This window comes from Schistocerca piceifrons, chromosome 3, assembly GCF_021461385.2.
Source record: "Schistocerca piceifrons isolate TAMUIC-IGC-003096 chromosome 3, iqSchPice1.1, whole genome shotgun sequence".
In the NCBI taxonomy this organism is placed as follows: Eukaryota; Metazoa; Arthropoda; class Insecta; order Orthoptera; family Acrididae; genus Schistocerca; species Schistocerca piceifrons.
Window position 1 is genome coordinate 310,006,852 of NC_060140.1, and position 26,033 is coordinate 310,032,884.

The following is a 26,033-nucleotide window of genomic DNA, read 5'->3' on the forward strand; positions in this document are numbered from 1 at the left end:
ATGCTGGTCGTATGTAAAGTACACAAGCGGCAAGACGCAGTCAATACCTTCGCTGCGCAGTGCCGATGGTACTGTTACCGACGACTGTGCCGCTAAAGCGGAGTTATTGAACGCAGTTTTCCGAAATTCCTTCACCAGGGAAGACGAATGGAATATTCCAGAATTTGAAATACGAACAGCTGCTAGCATGAGTTTCTTAGAAGTAGATACCTTAGGGGTTGCGAAGCAACTCAAATCGCTTGATACGGGCAAGTCTTCAGGTCCAGATTATACTGATTAGGTTCCTTTCAGATTACGCTGATACAATAGCTCCCTACTTAGCAATCATATACAACCGCTCGCTCACCAGTAGATCTGTACCTACAGATTGGAAAATTGCGCAGGTCGCACCAGTGTTTAAGAAGGGTAGTAGGAGTAATCCATCGAACTACAGACCTATATCATTGACGTCAGTTTGAGTAGCGTTTTGGAGCATATACTGTATTCAAACATTATAAATCACCTCGAAGGGAACGATCTATTGATACGCAATCAGCATGGTTTCAGAAAACATCGTTCTTGTGCAACGCAGCTAGCTCTTTATTCGCACGAAGTAATGGCCGCTATCGACAGGGGATCTCAAGTTGATTCCGTATTTCTAGATTTCCGGAAAGCTTTTGACACCGTTCCTCACAAGCGACTTCTAATAAAGCTGCGGGCCTATGGGGTATCGTCTCAGTTGTGCGACTGGATTCGTGATTTTCTGTCAGGAAGATCGCAGTTCGTAGTAACAGACGGCAAATCATCGAGTAAAACTGAAATGATATCAGGTGTTCCCCAGGGAAGCGTCCTGGGACCTCTGCTGTTCCTGATCTATATAAATGACCTGAGTGACAATCTGAGCAGTTCTCTTAGGTTGTTCGCAGATGATGCTGTAATTTACCGTCTAGTAAGGTCATCCGAATACCAGTATCAGTTGCAAAGCAATTTAGAAAAGATTGCTGTATGGTGTGGCAGGTGGCAGTTGACGCTAAATAACGAAAAGTGTGAGGTGATCCACATGAGTTCCAAAAGAAATCCGTTGGAATTCCATTACTCGATAAATAGTACAATTCTCAAGGCTGTCAATTCAACTAAGTACCTGGGTGTTAAAATTACGAACAACTTCAGTTGGAAAGGCCACATAGATATTGTGTGGAAGGCGAGCCAAAGGTTGCGTTTCATTGGCAGGACACTTAGAAGATGCAACAAGTCCACTAAAGAGACAGCTTACACGACACTCGTTCGTCCTGTGTTAGAATATTGCTGCGCGGTGGGGGATTCTTACCGGGTGGGATTGACGGAGGACATCGAAAGGGTGCAAAAAAGGGCAGCTCGTTTTGTATTATCACGTAATAGGGGAGAGAGTGTGGCAGATATGATACACGAATTGGGATCGAAGTCATTACAGCAAAGACGTTTTTCGTCGCGGCGAGATCTATTTACGAAATTTCAGTCACCAACTTTCTCTTCCGAATGCGAACATATTTTGTTGAGCCCAACCTACATAGGTAGGAATGATCATCAAAATAAAATAAGAGAAATCAGAGCTCGAACAGAAAGGTTTAGGTGTTCGTTTTTCCCGCGCGCTGTTCGGGAGTGGAATGGTAGAGAGATAGTATGATTGTGGATCGATGAACCCTCTGCCAAGCACTTAAATGTGAATTGCAGAGTAGTCATGTAGATGTAGAACCAATTTTTTTATTCTCATTCCAGTAATGAGTGCTATCGACAGGAGTTCTGAAATTGATTCCATACTTCCACATTTCCAGAAGGCTTTTGAAACCGTTTCACACAAAGACTTCTAATTATATTAAGTTTCTGTGGAGATGTGTAACTAGAATCTTAATCTCCTGTCTGAAAGATCATAGTATGCAGTAACTGACGCAAAGTCATCGAGTAAAATAGAAGTGACGTCTGGCGTCGCGAGGGAGGTGTTATAGGCCCGATTTAAGAGACAATCTGACCAGCCCTCTTAGATTGTCTGCAGATGAAGCTGGCATTTGCAGTCTATGTAAGTCATCAGAAGATCAAAACCAATTGTAATATGATTTACACAAAGTATCTGTGTGATGTGAAAAGTAACAGTTGCCTCTAAATACGGAAATGTCTGAAGTCATCCATATGATTAAGAAAAGAAATAAATTAAATTTTGGTTATACGATAAATCACACAAATTTAAAGGCTGTCAGTTCAACTAAATACTTAGGAACTACAATGCGAACACCTTAAACTGAGCGATCACATAGGTGATGTTATAAGGAAGGCAAACCAGAGACTGCGTTTTATTGGCACAACATTTAGAAGATGTGACAGAACTAATAAAAAGGCTGCCTACACTGTGCTGGTCCGTACTCTGCTGGAGTACTACTTTGCGTTATGGTATCATTACCAGGTAGATTGTGGAGAGACATCGAAAAAGCTCAAAGATGGGCAGCTCGTTTAGTATTATGGCGAATCAGGGGAAAGAATGTCAAAGGTGTGATAAGCAAGTTGAGGGTGGCAATCATTAAAAGAAAGGCGTTTCTCGTTGTGGCGAGATCTTTTACGAAATTTCAATCATTAACTTTCTTCTATGAATGTCAAAATATTTTACAGTCGCCAACCTACATAGGAAGAAATGATCATCTTAATAAAGCTCTGCCGAGCGTCTAAGTGTGAATTGCAGAGAAATCATATAGATGTAGTAATGAACCATAGTTTTAGTTACAGTTTGTTTGTGTCAGAGGGGGACATCCAGTGATAACACATTCGACACGCCACCCTACCCCGTGTGTGGGTGGCGGGGGCAACTTTACATACAACCTCCAATGGGAACCCCCGTTTTTCATTGCACATTACGATTCTACGGCAAAATCTACATACTTTTTGTCTGAAGCATTTTATTCGGTTCGCCACAGATGGCGCTGTAATCGGAGGAGTAGAAATGGGTACACAATCGTAATTTGCGACATACTACTCAATGGCCCTAATTGAAATGATCCTGGTTTATGGAGAATGTATGAGAAATATTGAGGCTGCTGTTGCTTTATATGCCGAGCGTCTTCGAGAGAAAGCTCTCTCTCGTTCGTTCTTTTACGAGGTTATGAACGCCTTTGTCTGTGATGGCAGAGTACAGACCATCAGATGGAAACGAAGCAAACGTGTTACAGGAGAAGCTAATGAAATAGGTGTGCGCCACAACTCACAGATGAGCGCCCGGGAACTACACCGCGATTTCGACATATCTGTAGGTAGTATTGTCACAATATTGCATCGTCCAATGCGTATAGTTTTCAGGATATTTCAGTGTTTTCAGTCAAAATGAACACCCTGGTCACCCAAAATGCAACTCCCTGAAGGGAGCATCCAAGTCGCGTGAAATTCGCAGCATGCGTTTGCGGCGACGTGAGATACACATTATTAGCACTTCGCACCTGAGAGCCCTATATAAAACGGGGAACAGATGGCCGTGTGTAATTGTTCTTTCGTGCTGTTGTTTTCGTAAGCAGCTTCAGTGCGCCTCGTAGAAGACAGCGAGCGTCTTTCGTAATTCGACCGAGGAAGAGTAGTTGCCTATATGGACTGCGGACTATCCTTCAGAGAAATCGGTGATCCGTGTCGGACGGAACCAAGCGACTGTGTGCGGATCTGTAATCGCTGGATGCAGGAGGGAACGACGGATCGACGACGGGACCTATTGCACACACCTCGTTGCACCACTACACGGCCGGCCGTGGTGGCCGAACGGTTCTAGGCGCTTCAATCTGGAACCGCGCGACCGCTACAGTCGCAGGTTCGAATCCTGCTTCGGGCATGGATGTCCTTAGGTTATTTAGGTTTAAGTAGTTCTAAGTTTTATGGGACTGATGTCCTCAGATGTTAAGTCCCATAGTGCTCAGAGCCATTTGAACCACTACACGTGACGAAAGGTATATTGTGCACATGGAAGTGATGGATCGCTTGCTACATCACGAACAAATTCCGTATGTTGAGCAACAAGCAGTGGTCGCACGTATCATTCGACGTCATTTGCAGCAGAGTGGAAGTGCAAGTGTCCATTGTTACATTTACCACTGAGTCAACGCTACAGGAGTTTGAACCGCTAACGGTGTGACGAACGACGAACATGGATAACCCGAATGGATTGACATTGTCTTTATCGACGAATCCCGATGCTGTCTGCCCACGACGATGGTCGGATTAGAGTCTGGAGACACCGCGGTGAGAGACTGTTGAACTATTGTCTTATGTATCACCCTACTGGTCCTGCACCCGTTTTATGGTTTGGGGTGGTATTGGACTCCATTCCCGCAACCCCTCGTACACATTGCAGCGTTACATCTCTGAAGTTTTGGAACCTGTTGTCCTCTCATACCTTGCCGACAGCCACATTGCAACAGGGTTGTGTTCGACCACACGTGGCCCTCAATGTTCAAGAGTTCATCATCGCCCATCGCATTGCACTGCTCCCTTAACTTTCCTGTTCTCTCGATCTCTCGCCTGTCGAAAACGTCTGGTCGATGAATGTGGAACTACTGGCTAGGGAAACACAACACACTGCCTTACCAGAGCGACTTTGGCAATGTGTGGGAGCACTGTGGATTGTTATACCCCAACAACATATCAAGAGCCTTCTTGAGTCAATGCCGAGGCGTCCGCGCCACGATGTTATTCATAATACACCACCGCCGACGCTGCTACAACGCCGGGTGCCGATCAGTCGCCACCATGCTAGGTAAAAACACAGGTTGAGTGCTCAGTTCTTCACAGTTCTCATCCTTGCAAAGACATCTTGCTCTTTCCAGAGTTTTCCTTATCCTTCTGTCCTTATTATTAATCTCAGAGTGCATTTAAGTGTGTCCTTCAAGTCATTAGCGCTCTGGTGTCAGAAACAATGATTATTGTTCTCTTATCTGCCAGAGGGGCAGACCCTATCCTGAATGGCTGATTAAGTTTTGTGTAGGAGGTTCGTAAGAATCATGTGAGCCCACGCCTTTCCTGTATAGTTTTGTCAGTGATATACTTTCCACGTAATTCTCATCGGTTTTAAACAAACTGTGTGATTTCCTCATGTGTCTTCTTATTATGTTTTTTGAACCTGCTATCTTATGCTCCCTTATTTTCTAGTGAGTAATTAATCCAGTAACGCTCATATACTACGACAAAAACCCATGCCTGCAAGTAGGAGGTGTCAGCATTTTAGCAGATAACCATTGCTGCCAGATTTCCTAGCACTTAGTGAATCATAGCAGAAATCATTCAAACCAAGCAACAGTTCAACAACACAGCGCAAACAGATGTAAAGCATTGTGTGTAAACAGACGAAAAGACCCATTATTGTTTGATCAATCATTTGTCGAACCATCACTAGAAACAGTTACATCCCTTAAATAATTGGGAGAAAGTGTATTGTGGCGTCCCTTTTCTAGATTTACGTTTTTCTCTTGGTCTCCAGTCTTCTGATTGATGCGTCCCGCCACGATTTCCTCTCCTGTGACAACCTTTTCATTTCAGACTAACAATTGCAACTTAACGTCTTCATTTATTTACCGGATCCAAATCTCTGTCTTCCTGAATAGTGTTTACCCTCTAGAGGTTCTTCGAGTAGCACGGAAGGTATTGCTGGGTGTCTTATGAAGTCTTATCAGATGTCCTATCATCCTGTCCCTTCTTCTTGTCAGTGTTTCCATTTGTTCCTTTCCCCGCCGATTCTACGGAGAACCTCCTCATTACTTATCTTGTAATTAATAAATGGACAAGGTGCCTAAGATAATCAAGTACCAGAGAGAAGAACTACAAGTTAATCAGAGACACGAAGCAGAAAACGTCATAATGTGCTTGAATTGTTTCTTTTGTAAAAGCATAAATATGCTGAAACAATGTAAAATCGTTTACTCCTCCTCTAGCGATTCCTGTTGTGATTGTTACTCTTATTTCTCTTTATTGTTTCATCTAAGTGTATTCAAGTTGAAAATATAATTTCAAAGAAAAGTATTACTTAGAGTCGTGTACATTATTTAGATATCCTGATTTACATCCCATTTTCATGAAATCAGTAAAAGTGGTCTTCAGCAATGTAATAATTGAAGCTATTGTGGGAGAAATTTCCTTCCGCCTTCACCGACAATTAGTGAGTCAAATTTATCTGCAAAACGGAATTGCATCTTTTTAAAATCATATTAAAGAAGTCCGATAATTGTTCTACAGGTGGTAATTTCAAAGGAATCCCAAAAGCCGAGGTTATTCGAAATTTGACTTGGAGTGTATCTGTTAGACACAAAAGTCAATAACTTTCATATTTAAATGTACGGAACTATAGTGTGGATGCTTTTAATAGTATTCAGACTTGGGAAAAATTTCCAGAGATCGTAGTTATACGTAAAACTGTTTTGTGCTTCACACAGGAAAGTGATATAACTGATCTTACAAAATGCATTGCACTGTGCTGTCTGTGATAATGATATTTATTCTGCTACCGATTTCGGTCTTAAACCAGTAGCAGAATAAATACGACTACCACAGAAAGCACAGTGTAATGCATTTTGTAAATTTTGTACGTGCTGTTGACCAGCTCCTCAAAAAGATGTGATATAACTAAATAAAATGCCTACAGTCTCCCATCACGTAAAATACTTAAGAAGTAACAAAGTACAATATTTTTTTAAATTTCATTTAGCGGAGCGACCATTTAAAACTAATTGTAGGAAAGCTAGATGCAAGGCACGATTTGATCCCTCAGGTTTTCTTAGCACCATTGATTAATACTGTGTTTCCTGTGGTTCTGGTTGGAGTCCAGACGGTGAGTACACATAAAAGCAAAACTCGCAACATGAAACAAGACGGATGGTCGTCGAAAAACTGTGCAGAAAATAGAAGCAACAGCTCGGCAGAACGCCCGGCAGCTCACACGGCTTGACTGTCTGGAAGAACGCACAAGAAGTGATATCGTCCCTTGAAGGAGCTAGCGTACAAAGGCCCTGTAACACGCCCGGGTGTACAACTGGAGGGAGACCTTTAAACTGCACTCACGTTGACCATGCGCCATGTCCACGCCACGTAGCCGATGTTCCAGCTGCCGTCGTATAATTTCTGCTCCACACTGCTGATGGCTTGCCTGAAATTATGTATATAAATATGCAAGCGGGTTTAGGGGAACTACTCAACACTAAACACAACACTGTCCTACGTCTGGTCTGAACAGTTATATTCTGAGACGATAAGAAAATCGCAGGTTGCACTGTTTACACACTAAGTCACAAGTGGTGATGCAAGTTAACATTTTTGCAGATTTGATGAGTGGTCATAATTATCATTCCCTTATTACTGTACAGTATTCTTGACGATGTTAATGTCTGTCACTATTGTACTTCACGCTGTCACACGTATTTCAGGGTCTTACTTCGACCGAACCTTCGGTGATGTATACACAGGCAATGTTGACCATCTTTCCACAATTATCACTTGGACGAGCGTACGCGCAACCGACACGACGCGGGTGATTGTTGAGGATGCGGATGCCGAATGGTCGAACGAAAGTTCTTACGCTCGTCACGTACACACAGATAGTGCTACAACGATGAAAATTAATATTACGACGATGTCAAACCTTATTTTCATGATTTAAAGAAGTATTCATGATATTAAAAGTGTAATTATAATTTTATTATTTTAATTTTTGTGCTAAGTGTATCAAAGACTTTCTAGTGCACGGAAGACATTAGTATTGTTTGTACTACGAAACTATATATGATTGTTAAGGGTGAAGCATGTAATAATTCGATGTAAGACATTTTGTTGAGTCTGAATTTTGTTCTCGTACTGGTCGGTAGAGAAGGAAAAGTTCCTTAATCGATGTGAAGGTATAAAGGCTGTAAAAAGGAGAGAGAGAGAGAAGGTAAATACAATTTATTCAAAACAAATATCTCGAAGGTGTAACGCTTTGTGATTTCCTATAACTAAAAATTGCAAGGTCTAATCTGAGCCTGTCCTGAATAACAGCGAAGAACATTTATGTTATCATATATTTTCTTCGTTTGATCACGGTTGTGATTCGCATGTTTCTTTTTGTTACGCGACGTGTTATGAATATTTTCATTTTACGCGCAAAAGTGCACACAGCTTTAATCGAACCTGCGTCTTTCGGAAACGATAACTTTTAATCAGTACAATTACGCGAATACCGTTCAAATCGCAACCGTGATCGCAAAAGTGTTTCCTGGACCAAATAATTCTTATAAAATGTGTATTCTCCAAAACGAGCAGCATTGCACTATCGCTGACTCGCAACAATCGAAAGAATAAAATCAATGCTTAAATAAAATTGTCACCTTTTAATAATTATTATTATCCCATTAAATAAATAAATAGCAATTCAGTGGCTATACAATCAATAAACAGAGGGGGCAATTCAACAGGCAATGATGACCTTTATCTTTCCACAATTATCACTTGGACGAGCGTACGCGCAAACGACACGACGCGGGTGATTGTTGAGGATGCGGATGCCTAATGGTCGAACGAAAGTTCTTACGCTCGTCACGTACGCACAGATATCTGGTACCAGTCCTTCTTGACACTTGTAATAACATATCACTGTTCGTAAAAGTTAATTTACAGTTCGCAGTTCTCACTCGTACGTTCGTGCGCGTAACCGTCGCGACGCCGCTGATTATTGCTGGTGCGGAAACGCGATGACCGAAAGCATGTTCTCACGGTCGCTACGAGCCACTGAGCCATTGACACTTGATTGCTCTCCTTTGCTGTAAATTATTTTACTGATTCACATTAGTTTCATTCTGGGAGGCCAAACACAACGAGGATGATTGATATTGTACGACACGACACGCAAACGGGCGGATACACAAATTTGTTATTGGCGGCACTGCTCATTTTTAATTACTTCTTTACGCACTTTCCAGTGAATCCACTTCCATATCTCATTACTTCACAATAATAGTACTTACTGGCCACTCTTGAACCTCGATAATAATGCCTTTCCCATGCAGAACTTTCCACAACACAACATAGCAACTCCCTCCCCCGTGGTCGACTCTGCAAATGCAGCCGCTCGCAAAGATACTCCGCATCCAAGCCAGCGATCCGTTTTACCTATACTTTATTGATCGTCAGTCTGATAGTACTGATAGACGAAACATCCAATGAAGAGCAGCGTGTACTGGCACAGGTTGCTTAGTAAGCGGAAAAGCGCCACAGATGTGCTCTTATAACTCTATTGGCAGACACTACAAGAGCGACGTCATACATAACGCTGTGCTTGACTATTAAAATTTCGAGAGTGTGTGTTCCTAGCAGACAAACAATATACTGATTTCTCCTAAGTAGATCTCGCGCAAAGGCGATAAAGATAAAATTCGAGCGGAGATCGTACAGAGGTTTATCATTAATCGTTCTTCCGCCATATCATTTGTGACGAGAGAAGAAGTGACGGAAGCGGACAACCTACCCTCCGACACGCAGCATAAAGTATCTTGCCGCGTACATGTAATTGTGTACATGGACCTTCAGCTTATTTCTCGCGATGTGTGTCTGAATGGTCAAGGGTCCAGAGGGCTCTCCAACGCCTGCGATACCCCGTTTTCGGAACGAAAGAGGGTAGCTGTTCGGTCGCTCATAAATGAGTGTTGCTGTATACTATTTCATTCAGGATAACTTAAAATTATGAAGCAAAACATTAATGCTGATATCTTGTCCATACTATTACTCATCTCTCAATATAGCTATAAATAGATTATAGAGGTATGCTGTTTATGAAAATTTGAAATTTTTGCACACATTACTTACCTAGCGCATTTATTATGCGGAAGGTCCAGATCTTGGATACAAATTCCTTTCGGAGCAGGAAGTTGGTAAACCACACAAACGCCACACTTCCAGCTGCACCAGTCATGTGGGGAACGGCTGATATGATTCCATTCTTTAAAACAAAAATTTAAAAAAAGGCACATATGAAACCATTTATAACCCTATATCCAGATAAAACTACTATTTTACGCCTTATATAATTTTCTTTTGGTCAGAAACATTGATCCTCAGACAGAAGTAAATGTTTTAAATACGGTGACCGTATGGTAGAAGTGTTTACGCTTGTGTGTGGTGCTGTACACTGGTTTTTCTTATATACATCAGGAGAAATGCCTAGTTCTCGTTTTCCATTCACATTGTGCAGTTTGAATCATTACGAAATCAGTCACTATTTGTTCAAAAACGTCACATAGTTTATCATAACACCATTACCGTAGCTTACAACATGATTCGACATTGCACTATCAGTAACAAAGTGTGGGAGACATTGTTTAAGAGGTGTACTGCTGTCCAGTGATGACCCTTTCAGGTTTTAAACTGCTGACAACTCAGTTGTGAATAAATAGTGTAATAGTAACTGCCACTTGCTACTTTAAATGAAATAAGTAATTACCGACACTATTTTTCTACCTTTATGAACGACATAAAATTCGACCCGCAACCGTCGGAACACAGACATTTCCTCAGGGGCATAAGCCTGCTTATCAGCTGGTCTCGCCAGTAAAATATGCAAGCAGGTGAGACAATCGATTCAAGAATTTCAGAAGCGCAAGCAAAATCAACATCTAAGAAATTTAGTGAAGTGAGAATTTGCCACACATCCCCCCCTCCCCCCCCCCTGAAATAAGGAAGATAATCATGACTGTTAAAAGGTGATGATACCTCCAGTAAGATACTACTAATAATATGTAGCCCTTCAATTTGTTAATATTAATTCCAAGTATTTCCCCAGAAATATTAAAATAATTATGCTTTTATTAGGCCTCCTTACAAGAAAGATGACTCTACATTTATAACTACGTGCCAGTCCTACCTTTTAAATCGATTTTCAAAATTTTTGAGAAGATAATGTCCTCGAGGGTGGGGCCTTTGTAGTAATGAGACACTTGATTGATCACAGTTTGGATCTCAAAAGAGGTGATCTGTTTAGACTTCCACTGAGCGTATAACGAAATTGTTAAATGATAAATTATCCCCAGTGTGGTCTTCTGTGACTAATCAAAGATATTTAGTTGTGTCAGTCATAGTCTTCTACTAGCGAAAGCAGTTTTTTTAGGATACATGTTTCAGCACTTGCGTTATGCATGGTTCCATCATACGTCCATTGCTTTCCTTGCTTTGTGTTAATGAGCTACCATTCTATTTGAATCATGAAGAAAAATTTGTCCTTTTGTAAACTATAAAAGAATTATTTGTGAAGCCGATTAGAAAGCAATGACAGAGAAAATAGGAAACAGTAGTAAATTAATTGGTTTCACTAGGAAACAGTAGTAAATTAATTGGTTTCACACGACTTGACTAGCTATATATCTGAGAAAAACGAAGGTCATTCAGTTTTGTACTTGCTATGAACGTAGTTTATCTACAAAAGTATAAACAGGACAGAAATAATTTCGTGAGTGTACATACTGATAAAAACTTAACTAGGCAAAACCATGCAGTAAATCTGCTAAAACAGTTACGTTCAGCTCATTTTAATATAAGAATAACTGCAAACTTTGGGGATGGGGAAACTGCTATAGTAACACAATTTGCATATATTCATTCACCCATGTCCAACAGGATACCATTCTGGGGTAATTTCTCGCTTAGGTCAAAATTATTCATCACATAAAAGAAAGTAATTAAAAATATACACTCACAGATAAAAAATCGCAACACCAGCAAGGAGTTGTGCGACTTAAACAAAAGTTGGCAGGCGTGTTTTAACATCTGAAGGATGATATCAATTCAAATTTCGTGCCAGTCATATAAGAGCGGCGCTAGTAGTGCAACTAATGAGAATACAAAACAAGGTTGTAAGGCGTCCAGATTTTTCGGACTTTACATGAGCTTGATCCATAATAACAATACGATACAGTATGACATCCTCAGAAAATAATAAATTATATCAACAAAAAGCAATTTCAGTAATCTCATGTACCGAAAACTAAGAAAACAATATCTACCAATGTAAGAACAGTGGCATGCATAAGTAAGTTAAAGTGAAACACAATTTGGAGGTGAACCGAGCATGTGGTTAATGGCATTGGAAAACTCCACTTAACAAGACAACGGAGAGCTTCAGCGCAGAAATGTATAAGCCCAGAACAATACATTATTCCTTTTAACTTAAATACGGCTGGGACCGAGGGTGAGTGGCTGGACAGCTTTAACAGGGCTAGGTGGCGACCCGGCAAGAAAAATAAAATTCTCCTCTAACGAGATGGCGATTGGCTGAAGCCATACTGGGCGATGCAGACGCGACACGGTAGGGAGATCCCCATTATATAAAAGCATTTTGAGAACTAAAATTTCTAGAATATCTCTTGTCTTGCGGCGGACCACACAAGTGTGTGGAAAATAGCGAAGGCGTTGAGAGCTTTGCTTTTGCAAAGAGTGGGCGATATGCTTCACATATCGTGGTGACAGATGACAAAGAGGTAGTTAGTTATTCCTGCGGGAATTTTTGGGGGCAAAGAAATTGTGCACATCGCTCCAACCCTTAGCAAGTGTGCAATAGCCATTATTTTGACTAGGGAAAAATTAACGTTCTACGGAACACAGGAAAGTTGAGACTGAGTAAATTCAGTCAAGGCCAGAGTACGGAATTAGCGTTTCAGATCCAGCACGGAGACAACACTGTTGCTTGGTAAAGTACCATCGCGCATTAAACCACAGTAAATGTTGAGCCGAGATAATGCTCACTCCAACTTCCGTGTGCTTTGACCACTGAATATCAAAAGCTAGGATACTAACCAACCCTCACATTGAGTGCATGAGAGGTTTTCATTGGTTTAAAAAGTAAAATTGTTCTCCACCAACTCAGTGCATTGACCAGCTACACCATCGTAGACGTAAATTAGCTCATGAAGATTTTTAATCATTCTTGCCTGTGATAAAGATTTTCATATGTAGAGATAATGAATTAATGATCGCCAATTCAATATGTCCAAGAGTTAAATATTTCGTTACTGAGTGTTGGAAGTAATTGAACATGATTTTTGTGTATCACTAAACCCTTGAAAGCACAGGTGATAAATTATATGTGGAATGAAAAAGGGAATAGTTATTTTGTCCTTCTAGAAGTTCTACTTATGTGACAGCAGCATTTATAATTGCCCTTACCGGGCCAAGTTCATAGTTATATAGAATGACTGTTTAATACCCTGGGTGTGAGAAGAGAGTTCAGATGTTTTCTCCAATTCGCGCGCAATCACAAATTGCTATCCTACCAGGATTCGAAATTACAGCATTCTGATAGATTGAGGTTTTGCTTTTGATAGGTACAAAGCACATAATCCTCCCAAACAATAAGCTGATGCAAAGTGAAAAAAAAATGCAATTGTAAATGTGACTCAACTGTGTAGTAAGTGTAGATAGAATTGTATTCATGTATTTCTTATATGCTGGCGCAACACGTCGTTGAATTGGGTTGTGCTGAGCTCTGACTCAACTCCTGTAACCTAAAGACTATATAAAGGACGAGGAAACAGGTTAGATTATTGAATATAGGACCGTGGATGATATTTTGGGGTAGAATCAAGTCTCATGATAAGATGTTAACGCGGAGTCAGGTTCAGAAAATTCGCGACCAGCAACGCTGTGTGGAACGCTCAAAAAGACAGAAAATAATAGATTAAGACAAAGAGAAGTAATGGATGATATTGATAGGATCGAGTTCGGCACGCAACAGATAGATCAGTGTGAACAACACGAGACAGAACACGTAGGAATACCGAATGAGACCGAAAATGCAACACATGATGTTCAGTATGGTCCGCGCAATGGACGTGAGAATGGCGTTGCTAATGAATCAGACACTGAGTCTGTAGATAGTGAATTACAGCATATTGAACCAAACGTAATCATACTGAATCAGGCAGGTTTGCAATTGAATAAAAGAACGAGTGTTAGTGTTCCTACACTATCTTCGGAAGTGAAGGGAACGGTTCACAAGAAACGAGATAGGAAACAGTTACATCAGATGGCAACAGGCGAAAATGATGTAGATGAAAAGGTCAACATATCTGGAATGTTGCAGCGTTTATTATAACAATCTCAGGAATCAGAAAAGCGTTTAGAAGGGCGCATAACACAAAGACAAAAAGAATTAAAACTGGGACTGAAAGAAACTAAAAACGAAATACAAAAAACGCGTGATAATATTCAAGGCCAATTAGATCAAATGCGAACTGAAGCTAAAAAAGCGCAAATCACGCTTCAAACACTCGTTACAGGGCACAAACAATTGAGAACAGACAATGACACTGTCCAAACAGACATGGTTACGTTGCGTGAAGTTACACAACAAACTGTCAAAAAGGTTAAATAACAAGTCGAAGCTTTAGCCATCAAAGCGACGACGAAAGCGAAACATGTTGTTGCTGAGACGACGTCTCACAAGAGAACGACAAAAGCTCGTATTTTAAAAATACAAGAGAAAAACGAACACCAATTTCAACGACTGAGATCGGAATTTTTATGTTCGACTGAAAGTCGAGATGACGTAGAAAGCGTTAGTGAGGAGTCGCAGACGAAGACAGAATCAACTTTAGTGTCGGTGGATACTACTGTGAAAACTGCAAAATCGACAGTTGCCGATAATACGAGAGAAAGAGTACGCGAAATTACGTGTGACGTAAGACGGAAAGGCACATGTGGATGCCAGTACGAAACCGCAAACCACGAGCGGTAAATTCCATGCCATTGCCTTCATTCTACACGTTCCGCAATGTGCGGTGTCAAAGGTGTTCAGTACGTAGAGCAGAACAAGGTGGAATTGCCACGTGGTATTTCGGATAGTCCATGGCTAATAATAAGACATCATCAGTGATTTTAAGCCGATGCCATATCAGAAAGGTGAACGTCATTCTAGGTTTGTGCCATTAGGCAGGTTCTCCAACTAACGCTGCAGCACAATAGACAAAGCACCCTGTGAAATGGAATGCGCGCCTCATAATGTGGCCGTGTGAGAAAGGTTGCAGGGGCGTGCGCCTCGGTTCTGTCATCGCAGTGTGTCTCCAACCGGCCGAAAGTGGGCAAGCAATGTTGACATCCCCTTCCGAACAAATTAAAGAACTTGACCAGCGTTTCGGATGAAAATTGATCCCCGCGCATCGACCACCTTACCCTGCACAGACTCTAACGGACCGCGGCTTGTTTCCATTGCTTCTTCGCACGCCGTAGTTAGGAATTCGTCGAGGCAGCGTCGCTGACTGTAACGTTCGGCAAAACATGGCGCTTGGTGGCTGCGTCACAGGGCACGTGGGAAAATGTGCCTGCGTTTGAAGACTACATTGTGGACCTATAACGTATCTCGTAACAGTTTCTAAGCAATGACACCCATCGTTGCAGTCTCTGTGCTGCATAATCGGGAAGTTTAGGAGAGGATCGAATAGCAAAACGAGGGGCTTGCGATTAGCATATTAGGCTTTGCACACTAGAGATATGCATGAAACTTCTTGACGCTGTGTAGAATGCCAATGACTTTCTTCATTTGCAAGTAATTTCACCGTGCCATATATAACGTTTTTGACGCAAACTAAATGGATTGTTCTGCGTCGCCAGCACATTGTCGCATAATAGTGCACCACTGCTGAAACGTGAGCCATTGGTGGCCAGCGTTAAGCGTTTGCCTGGCTTGGGCGTTACTAAACAAGGGACCGAGTGCCTCCACTTTTTACTCGTATGTTGCAAGAAAGCTTTCTGCCATGTCTCTGACCATAGGAATTTAACTCCATTTTTACATAACCGAGTAAGCGAGTAGCAGATTTGGGACACGATGGAAATGGATTTTCGTAATGATAAACTTTGTCCAAGAATGACTGCAGTTCTTTGAAGTTCTTGGGAGCTGGTAAGTAACTGATTGCATTCACATGACACTGTGTGAGCGTAAGTCCGTCATTTTTAATATAAGCCTAGGTACTTTATGCTTGGCTCAAAGAAACTACTCTTGTCGAGCTGATAACCCATATAATGAGCTTGAAACCGCTCAGACAAGATCTGCAGATCTTGCAGGTGCTGTTCCTACGTGGATTCGATAATTAGCTAGTAATATAAATGTTGTTGTTGTTGTTGTGGTCTTCAGTCCTGAGACTGGTTTGATGCAGATCTCCATGCTACTCTATCCTGTGCAAGCTTCTTCATCTCCCAGTACTTACTGCAACCTACGTCCTTCTGAATCTGCTTAGTGTATTCATCTCTTGGTCTCCCTCTATGATTTTTACCCTCCACACTGCCCTCCAATGCTAAATTTGTGATCCCTTGATGCCTCAGAACATGTCCCACCAACCGGTCCCTTCTTCTTGTCAAGTTGTGCCACAAACTCCTCTTCTCCTCAATTCTATTCAATACCTCCTCATTAGTTATGTGATCTACCCATCTAATCTTCAGCATTATTCTGTAGCACCACATTTCGAAAGCTTCTGTAATATAAATAGTTAACACAATTGGGGATACCTTGGATGAGTTGCTCAAGGTATCTCTGAAATACCACGGGAAGAATGCGAGCCCAAAAATGATAATCGGTTATAACAACACACACCGAACGGCGTATTAATCACTAAAAGCTGTTTCTTCCTGTCATCTACAGGTGCTTCATTATAGGCATCAGTGGGATCTATTTTAGAAAGATAATGACTGGCCAAGTAAAAGGATACATATCAACGTTAGGTTCAGCATTAATGGTAGATTTAAGAATTACAACATATTCTAATTGATAGTTTTGTCTTCTTTTCTACTTCCAAGCGCATTAGACTTGAGTTAGACTATACTGGGGATATTACTCCTATGCACTGTAATCCACAAATCGGTGCTTTAAGTTGATCGTGCATGACGAGACCCACTGGATGAGCTCTACAAAACTTACGCACTGCCGAATGCTTTAAAGATACATTGGCTAGGAACCTTATGCAGGTTAAAACAATTGCATATTCTGGGCAATTAAAGTACCAAGGTCTTTGAATGGAACCTCGGTCGCGTCCAGATTCACTTAGTCTTTAATATGGAAACCAAAAAACTACAGAAGTGTGTATTCCAAAAATGTCTACTACTAACGGGGTAGGTTATCGAGCAAAAATTTATACTTAGTTTGGGCTGTGACGTGAGGTCAGTACAGGGTGTACATACAGCAGCTGTGGCGAGCCGATGCACCGGTATGTCTCTGCATTCATCAGAAAGACAGGCCGCTCCCAACTGGAATTCTGCTATTACTCCATTAGTTTCCATTTGCAGCATCAGCTTCTGCTGCCTCTCTGTTGCTCTATTGGCATCGCTACGACAGTGCGACGGCTGTCGTCGTTGCTGCCCGGCGACCAAGGCAGACACTTGCTAGACGTACCAGTTTGCGGCTTGAGAAACAGATGATTTCGTACCTTCGGCAGCGATCTTCACACAACTAACTGCACTAACATTTCCAGAACTCTTAGACGATGACGTGGAGGTAATTTTTGTACGAGCATCCGCTCGGTTTCCGGCACGCGTAAGGCGAAAGAAAGCGCTTCTGTTGCTGTGCGTCTGTGAACGATGAGGGTGGCGGATCGCTAAGAACTGCATACCGCCTCATCGGACAACCGGATGATTGGGTGCCTGATAAGCCAGATGATGATTTTGATTGAACACAGCGTCGACTACTACCATGAAAGAAGTTGACATGGATAATATTGTAAAACATAGCTTGCACTGATGCTGTTACTTCGTGTACCTAGTCATTTTTAGGGGCTGGGTGCATGACTAAAAGCTTTGTATTAACTTCTCTCTATTTGGAGTTAGACATACGCTCTAATAAAGAAAAGCAGGGGCCCCACGAAGACAGACCAACAAATGATTACGAATTCAGAAAAATTGCATAATTTATTCAGATACGACAAATTGAGCAAGTTCATAACATGTCGGTCCAACTCTGGCCCTTATACAAATCTGCTGTTGACAGAGATGTTGGATATCGTTCTGAGGGATACTGCACTAAATTCTGTCCAATTGGCGAGTTAGATCGCCAAAATCCAGAAATGGTTGGAGTGTCCTGCCAATAACGCTCCAGACGTTCTCATTTGGGGAGATATCCGAAGAACTTATTGGCCAAGATAGAGTTTGGCAAGCACGAAGACAAGCAGTAGAGACTCTCAATGTGCATGCGCGGGCATTAACTTCCAGAAATATAAGCCCAGGATGGCTTACCAAAACAGGGCGTAGAATATCGTCGACGTACAGCTGTACTGTAAGACTGCAGAAGATGGCAAGCGAAGCGGTCCTCCTATGAAAAGAAATGGTACCCCAGGCAGTCATTCCTGGTTGTCGTGCTGTATGGCGGGCGACAGTCAGGTTGGTATCCCATCGCTTGTTTCTACTGCTTGTCTTCGTGCTCTCCAAACACTACCTTGTCCAGCAAGGTCGCCGGATTTCTCCCCAACTGAGAACATTTGGAGTGTTCTGAGCAGGACCCTCCAACCACCGTGGGATTTTGACGCTGTAATGCGCTAATTGGCCAGAATTTGACACGATATCTCTCACGAGGACTTCCGACAGCTCTGTCACTCAATGTCAACGGAAATACTGCTTGCTGCCGCCAGAACATGAAGAACCAAGGATCCACCCTTCACAATGAATAGCTTCAAAATGACAAAGTCCTCGTCGCCACTTTCCTATCTACATCTACATACATCCTCCCAAAGCCAAAGCGTGGCGGAAGGTACCCTGTATGAATACAACTCATTTCCTTTCTTGTTCTACCCACAAATAGAGCGACGGAAAATGTCTATCTATAAGCCTCCGTGTGATCGTCAATATCTCCTATGTACGTTGGCGGCAGGAGAACCGTTCTGCAGTCAGCCTCAAGTGCCGGTTCTCTAAATTTTCTCACTAGTGCTCTACGAAAATAATGCCGTCTTCCCTTCAGTGATTCCCATTTGAGTCCCCGAAGGATCTCCGTAATAATTCCGTGTTGTTCGATCTGCCTGTAACAAACCTAGCAGCCCGCCTCTGAATTGCTTCGGTGCCTTGAGAAGTACTTAAGCATAGGTCGCACTACCATCCTATACGCCTTCTACTTTACAGATGAAACACGCTTTCCTAAAATTCTCGCAATAAACGGAAGTCGACCGTGCGCCTTCCCTATTACAGTCCTTACATCCTCATTCATATAATGTTGCTTTTCAACGTTACACCTAGTATTTAATCGACGTGTCTTGTTGAGCAGCAAACTTGTAATGCTGTACGCGAACATTATAGATTTGTTTTTCCTACTTATCTGCATTAACTTACATTTCTCAACCTTTAGAGCTAGATGCCGTTCATGACACCAACTACAAATTTTATCTATGTTATCTTGTATCCTCTTACGATCAGTGATCTTCGAGATCTTCCTGTACACCACAGTATCATCAGGAAACACACATTTGTTATCAGTCACGCTGGTTGTGGAGAGATCCCAGTGGAAAAAAGAGGTGGTCGATGACGATGGGGTTTACGAAGTGAACAGTTGGCCAGAGGCAAAGTCCAAAACATAGCGAAAGTCGTCATGTCCACACGAAGAACTATCCAGGGACTGATCCAAATCGAAAAATGTAAACACCGCCGAGGCCAATCACTCTACTATCAATGGCGCACATTGAGGGACTCATATAATAATGAAGAATTAAGGGAAAAGTGTGGTTTCACGGTACTTACTAGTACTAGATGTAGACGTATATGTACTCTCGCGTCCATGAACGGGCCGACATGATGCACGAGAGGCTGCGGAGGTCTCTGCAACTGTGCTCTGAAGATTGAGTTATGTCTGACTTTTCCTCTAAGTCGATACTCAGGCTGGGCGGGGAATCACCATCCGGCGGTGATTCTATCATGTTATCCAACATGGCATTTGCCAAATACCGTGCGCAATATAACAAAGGATCATTAAAGTTAAGGATCATGCATCCCTACTCTGAGGTTTTGCTATTATAGATGCACCCGCACTTTCGGATATATCCTGTTGTAGATGCGTTCCACTCCCTAGAGCACATGAATTAGTGTCTATTTGTTCTTACGACACTCACCATACATGTAATAGGAGGTTGGTCTGGAACAAAAATGGTCCCCTCTGGGAACCAATCAACCCCTCCACACAGCCCCTCCCAGACATCCTCACCCCTCCCCTAGGAACAAATCGACCCCCAGACATATTACAACCCCAGAAAACCTTTTCTACGTATTACATGTATGCTGTTCAGCCACGTAATATTATTATTTCCCATGAATTTTGACTACATGAATTGTAAGATCCATGTGTGCAACACCTTGCAGCTAAAAGAATTCACTACGCTGAAGAAGCGAGGTTAACTTGTAAAAAGACGTTTTTGTTGAAATGTAAATGATGTTTTGATTTAAACGTCACCAGATCAGTCGAAAAATCATCGAAAAATCACTTGCCTTCTTTTAGATCTCTATGTCCAGGACATATTCGTCTTTTTGTGCTATGATAGGAACGGTTTTCATCCTGCTTCCCAAGTTTTACTCTACCATGATTCTGACATTGCCATGGGTTGGCAACAGACGTAGATTTTTGTTGACTCGGACCACGGCTGATCTGGTATAGGACTTTTTATTGTCTTTCGAATCATGTTGCTTGTATCGGGGCAAAGGAGGAAGCTTTCACAAAACAACCGGACGATCATTAATTACATGTATTTGTCTACGTTCTTACAACATTTGAACCGATTCGCACAAGTTTGAAACATAGAGGTGCCGTGTATAATAAAAAGACTCACAAAATATGTGTTTTTTGTGTGTAGTATTCGAATGAAGTTAGATTTTTGAAAGTTGGCAGCAGCTCGTGGCCTGGTGCTTAGTGTTACTGACTCTCGATCACGGAACCCCGAGTTCGATTCCCGGCTTGGTCGGGATTTCCTCCGCTCGGGACTGGGTATACGTGTTGAACTCACTATCATTCCATCATCATCGACGCGCAGGTCGGCGAAGTGACGTCAACTAAAAAGACTAGCATGAAATGCCACATGCACATTTAATTTAATTTTGAAAGCTTTTTTCAGTTTTATTGTAAGTATGCATATTTTGTTTATTTGATTCACTTTAAACCGTCACCGCGCGTTCCATTAACGTAAGAACTAATTTTACGTGCTACATGTAGCTCTGCTTTATACCATCATATCTCGACAACAGGTAAAGATTACTGGATAAAAATGTTCGTAAATATAGACGTGGTGCGCTTCAAAAATCTCCAAGAAAAATGTGTTTTTCGCATGTTTTGCAGATAAAATCCGAAAGGTGCACATGCAAACGATACCATCAGCTGAAAATTAGTTTCAGCCTAATTAATATCTTTTGCAAAAGGAATTAATCGATTTGCACAATTTGCCTGGGTTAGCTACGATTCGTCGTTCAAACCTTCCTTGATATACTGCAACATAGGTACGGAAGATAGAACTTTGAATGGCTTTGCAAATGGGCGCTAGTCCGGGCTTAACCAAAAACATTTTGCAATATGTTCCTAGCTCAAATAGGAACTGAGCAACAAGTCACCGCCTCCTCCCCCCACCACCCTTCAAACAGTGATTCTGCGTGCGGGCTTTCCAGACATACTTGTTACAGAGCTTCCGCGCTGTCACGAATAGTCTTCCACAACCTAGGAAACGGCCAGGATGTAGCCTTTTATTGATATACACTAATGAAACAAAACATTATGACCACTTCGTACTGCAAGACTGAATGTGGCAGGATTTGCGAGCACGTGACGCGGCAAGGAAAATATATAAGCGGAGCGAGACGAATGGTGAATCACTAGCGACGTTGCAGGACGAATTGTGGAAATCCACTGACGTAAGGAAGTTTGACAAAGGGCACGTTATATTGGCCAGTGCCTGGAAAGCTGCAACTCGTAAATGGCGAAGATGGGTGGCTATTTGCATGCTGCTGTTGTGAGTATGTATGAGAGTGGTTGAAGACCGGTGGAAACACGAATAGGCAACAATGTGTTGGATGTCCATTACAGGTCGCGGAGGCCGGAGGCTTGCCACCTCTGTAAAGCAGGATAGGGAGCGATCTGTGGCATATCTCTAGACAAAGAATAACGGTAGTGCAAGCACACGTGTTCATCGCAAGTTGCTGAGCATTGGGTCCGCAGCAGGTGACACCTACAAGTTCGCATGTTGACCGAAAGGTGTCATCAGTTACAGTTGAAGTTGGCATAGTGTCATTGAGATCGGGACAATGGAGCTAAGGAAACTTGTCGACTAGTCAGATGAATCAGATTTCTTTTTACACCAGGTCGATGGTGGTTTCTGGATACACCATCATCCAGGCGATGAGCTGCTTGAAAAATTTGCCGCGCCTCGGTCGCAGACCTGTGGGGACAGAACTGTGCTATGGGGAACGATCAGCTGGGCTTCTATGCGGCACCACGACATCGTGGACTATGGGAACACTAGTGCGGACTACTTATATCCTTTCATGCTAAATGTCTTCCCCACGCTGACATCTTCAAGCAGGATAAGTTTTCGTACCACTGGGCGAGTCTCGTGATACAGTGGTTTGAGGAGCATGACTGAATGTTGATGTGTTTACCATTAAATTTGCGTGATCTGAACCGATGGAACACAGCTTGAAAGTGTCAGACACCATCTCTGCTCCAAAAAATCATCGGCCCGAAATTTACAGAAACTGCTGATCTTTGCATAGACATCTGTTGCCATATACCTCATAGAGATCTGTTAACGTCTTGTTGAAGCCGTGTAATTTATTTCCAGGACAGCTATTACTCTTATTAAATGTTAGATTTTGTAAAAATATACGATCTGCTGTAAGACAATTTGATTAGGCAACATGTAACATATGTAGCAAACTGACGATAATAAAGGCTATAAATAACAATAAATATTATTTTATAATCTACGTTGACCTACGAAGCTATTATCTCTCTTCATTTCCTATGATCTTCTTCGCTTCACAACTCTTCACCACATTTTATATCGGCCAGATTGCAACTGATCAATTAATTCACACTTCCGGCATTCCGTGCTCGAGTTCTGAGATCGTTAGGTTTGTTCAAGAAACTTGCAGTAATTTCCTTTTGAGAATGTGAAACAATGCAGACACTGAATCTGTATTACTAAAGGATACTTTTAGAGTTTTGGAAAAACTACTAGTATACACTCACACTTCGGATATCATAATGCAAGACTTGGCCGAGGTATAGCGGCAGCGTGACCAGCAAATAGAAGCTCCAGTCGAAGGTGATCATGATAGCAACGAGAGCCCAAATGGCTGGCGTTTTTATAATGCTCTTCCATGGCACGGGAAGATTCTTCTGTAACATCAAAGAAGAAAAGTATTTCAGTCAATGTAAACAATGACTTTTTTCTATGTAGGTTCAACAAAATACGCAAAGATATGTTTGGTTTATTAATACAATTACGCAGACTATCTGTAACTGTGACGTCGTCTCTCCACTTGATGGTTGGAGAGACGACATCAAAGTTACAGATCGTCTGCGTAAACCAGTTACGTTGGCCACTGATGCCTCGTAGATATGGATCGTGATAGCCCCTTCTGCGTCAACCTCAAGATGGCGTACTGAAGCGCCGAAACTGGTAGCTGCACAATAAGTAAAATCTTGAGGACGGCTGCAGGCGTTTCATTTTGTTACAACACTGACTGTTAAGATTCAACAATGTTCAAAAGATTTCTAATTGCGGTAAGAAGTTTTAGAGATTGTTCAACAGATATACATGGTGTTACAAAAAGGTACGGCCAGACTTTCAGGAAACACTCCTCACACACAAAGGAAGAAAATATGTTATGTGGAGATGTGTCAGAAACGCTTACATTCCATGTTAGAGCTCATTTTATTACTTCTCTTCAAATCACATTAATCATGGAATGGAAACACACAGCAACAGAACGTACCAGCGTGACTTCAAACACTTTGTTACAGGAAAGGTTCAAAATGTCCTCCGTTAGCGAGGATACATGCATCCACCCTCCGTCGCATGGAAACCCTGATGCGCTGATGCAGCCCTGGAGAATGGCGTATTGTATCACAGCCGTCCACAATACGAGCACGAAGAGTCTCTACATTTGGTACCGGGGTTGCGTAGACAAGAGCTTTCAAATGCCCCCATAAATGAAAGTCAAGAGGGTTGAGGTCAGGAGAGCGTGGAGGCCATGGAATTGGTCCGCCTCTACCAATCCATCGGTCACCGAATCTGTTGTTGAGAAGCGTACGAACACTTCGACTGAAATGTGCAGGAGCTCCATCGTGCATGAACCACATGTGTCGTACTTGTAAAGGCAGATGTTCTAGCAGCACAGGTAGAGTATCGCGTATGAAATCATGGCGGTGAATTGAGGAAGCACAGTACATACTGACGAAACTAAAATGAGCTCTAACATCGAAATTAAGCGTTTCCGGACACATGTCCACATAACATATTTTCTTTATTTGTCTGTGAGGAATGTTTCCTGAAAGTTTGGCCGTACCTTTTTGTAACACCCTGTATAATTTCAGAGTCAGCGTCTTGTATCTTATAATTTACTTTATGAGCCCACCCCAATAGTAAACTGTCGTTAAAACACACTTAACTTCTTAGCAACTAATAATCCTGGGCTATTAATAAGTCCATGTTTACTGGACTTTTCTTTTCTTGCTTTAGGTCACACTACCACCTCCAATAGCTGTTGGTGGAGTTCTGGTTGACCACGTTTGTCATATGGGACATGAAGTTTGGATCAGCTAGTACACATAAACAAAGGCTACCATCAGTATCAAAACTTGTATACGAAAAACATGCGAGGCAATACTGCTCCTACGTCTGATCTTAGAAGAAAGTCAAACCTTCATTCATAGTATTCGTAGACTTTGAGAAAGCTTTTGATGGTATTGCCTGGACTACACTCTTTGAAATTTTAAAGGTAGCACGGACGAAATACAGTGACCGAAAGGTTATTTACGACTTGTACATAAACCACACTACAGTTATAAGAGTCGCAGGGCAGTAGTCGTGAACGGAGTGAGTTCAGGGGAGAGAGCCTATCCCTCACGCTACTCAATCTGAACACTGAACAGGCTATAAAGGAAACCAGAGGGAAATTTAAAGTTCATGGCGAAAAAGAAAAAAAAAGCTTTTGAGGTTTGTTGTTGACATTGTAATTCTTTCATAGGGGAAAAGGACTTGGAAGAGCATTTCAATGGAGTAAGTAGTGTCTAGAAAAGACATTATAACATAAACACCAACAAAAGTAAAACACAGGTAAGGGAATGTAATCGAATTAAATCAGGCGATCCTGTGGGAGTTAGATTAGGAAATCAGACACTAAAAGTAGTAGGTACGTTTTGGTATTTTGAGCGCAAAACAACTGATGACATCTGAAGTAAAGAGGACATAAAAATAGATTGAGAATAGCAAGAAAAGCATTTATGAGCAAGGGAAATTTGGTAACATCTAATATATATTTAAATGATTGGAAGTCTGATGTCTTGCTAATCATTTACTAATTCAGTAATCAGCAAAGAGATGTAACATCTCACCATAATTTACAGTGAGTGAATAGCTACAACCCAGATGTACGGCGACGTCGCCAGTGGATTATTAGCAAGTTAATACTTGCTGCAGGAAGATGTCCAACTTGGGTGCTATGAGGCCTCAGTATCACTGCACCAGGGGTGCTGCAGACTCATCACGAAAACAATAATATGCAAGCACATTACAATAATCTTCACTAAAACCACGGCCACATTATCTAGTACTCTTTTTACTGTATGGACAAACATCTGGCTTCGCTATGAACTTCATATTCTTTCATTACCTCCATGCAATAAATATGGAAATGCAGTTCTTAATTATTTGGTCTCACTTTACATTTCACATTCGGGTAGGAAGTTGTTGTTGTTGTGGTCTTCAGTCCAGAGACTGGTTTGATGCAGCTCTCCATGCTATTCTATCCTGTGCAAGCTTCTTCATCTCCCACTAACCATTGCAACCTACATCCTTCTGAATCTGCTTAGTGTATTCATCTCTTGG

At 41.8% G+C, this 26,033-nt stretch overlaps 1 protein-coding gene across 1 annotated transcript in view; it reads right to left on the reverse strand.

Annotated features, from left to right (window-relative positions):
* LOC124789411 (sialin-like) overlaps positions 1-26,033 on the reverse strand; it is an 87,218-nt gene that overhangs the window by 25,436 nt on the left and 35,749 nt on the right. The window contains exons 6-7 of the mRNA XM_047256755.1: positions 23,171-23,320; positions 9,802-9,934 (exon numbers count right to left, since the gene is read on the reverse strand). Coding sequence (XP_047112711.1) covers positions 9,802-9,934; positions 23,171-23,320 — 283 coding nt within the window. The remainder of the gene's footprint in view (positions 1-9,801; positions 9,935-23,170; positions 23,321-26,033) is intronic.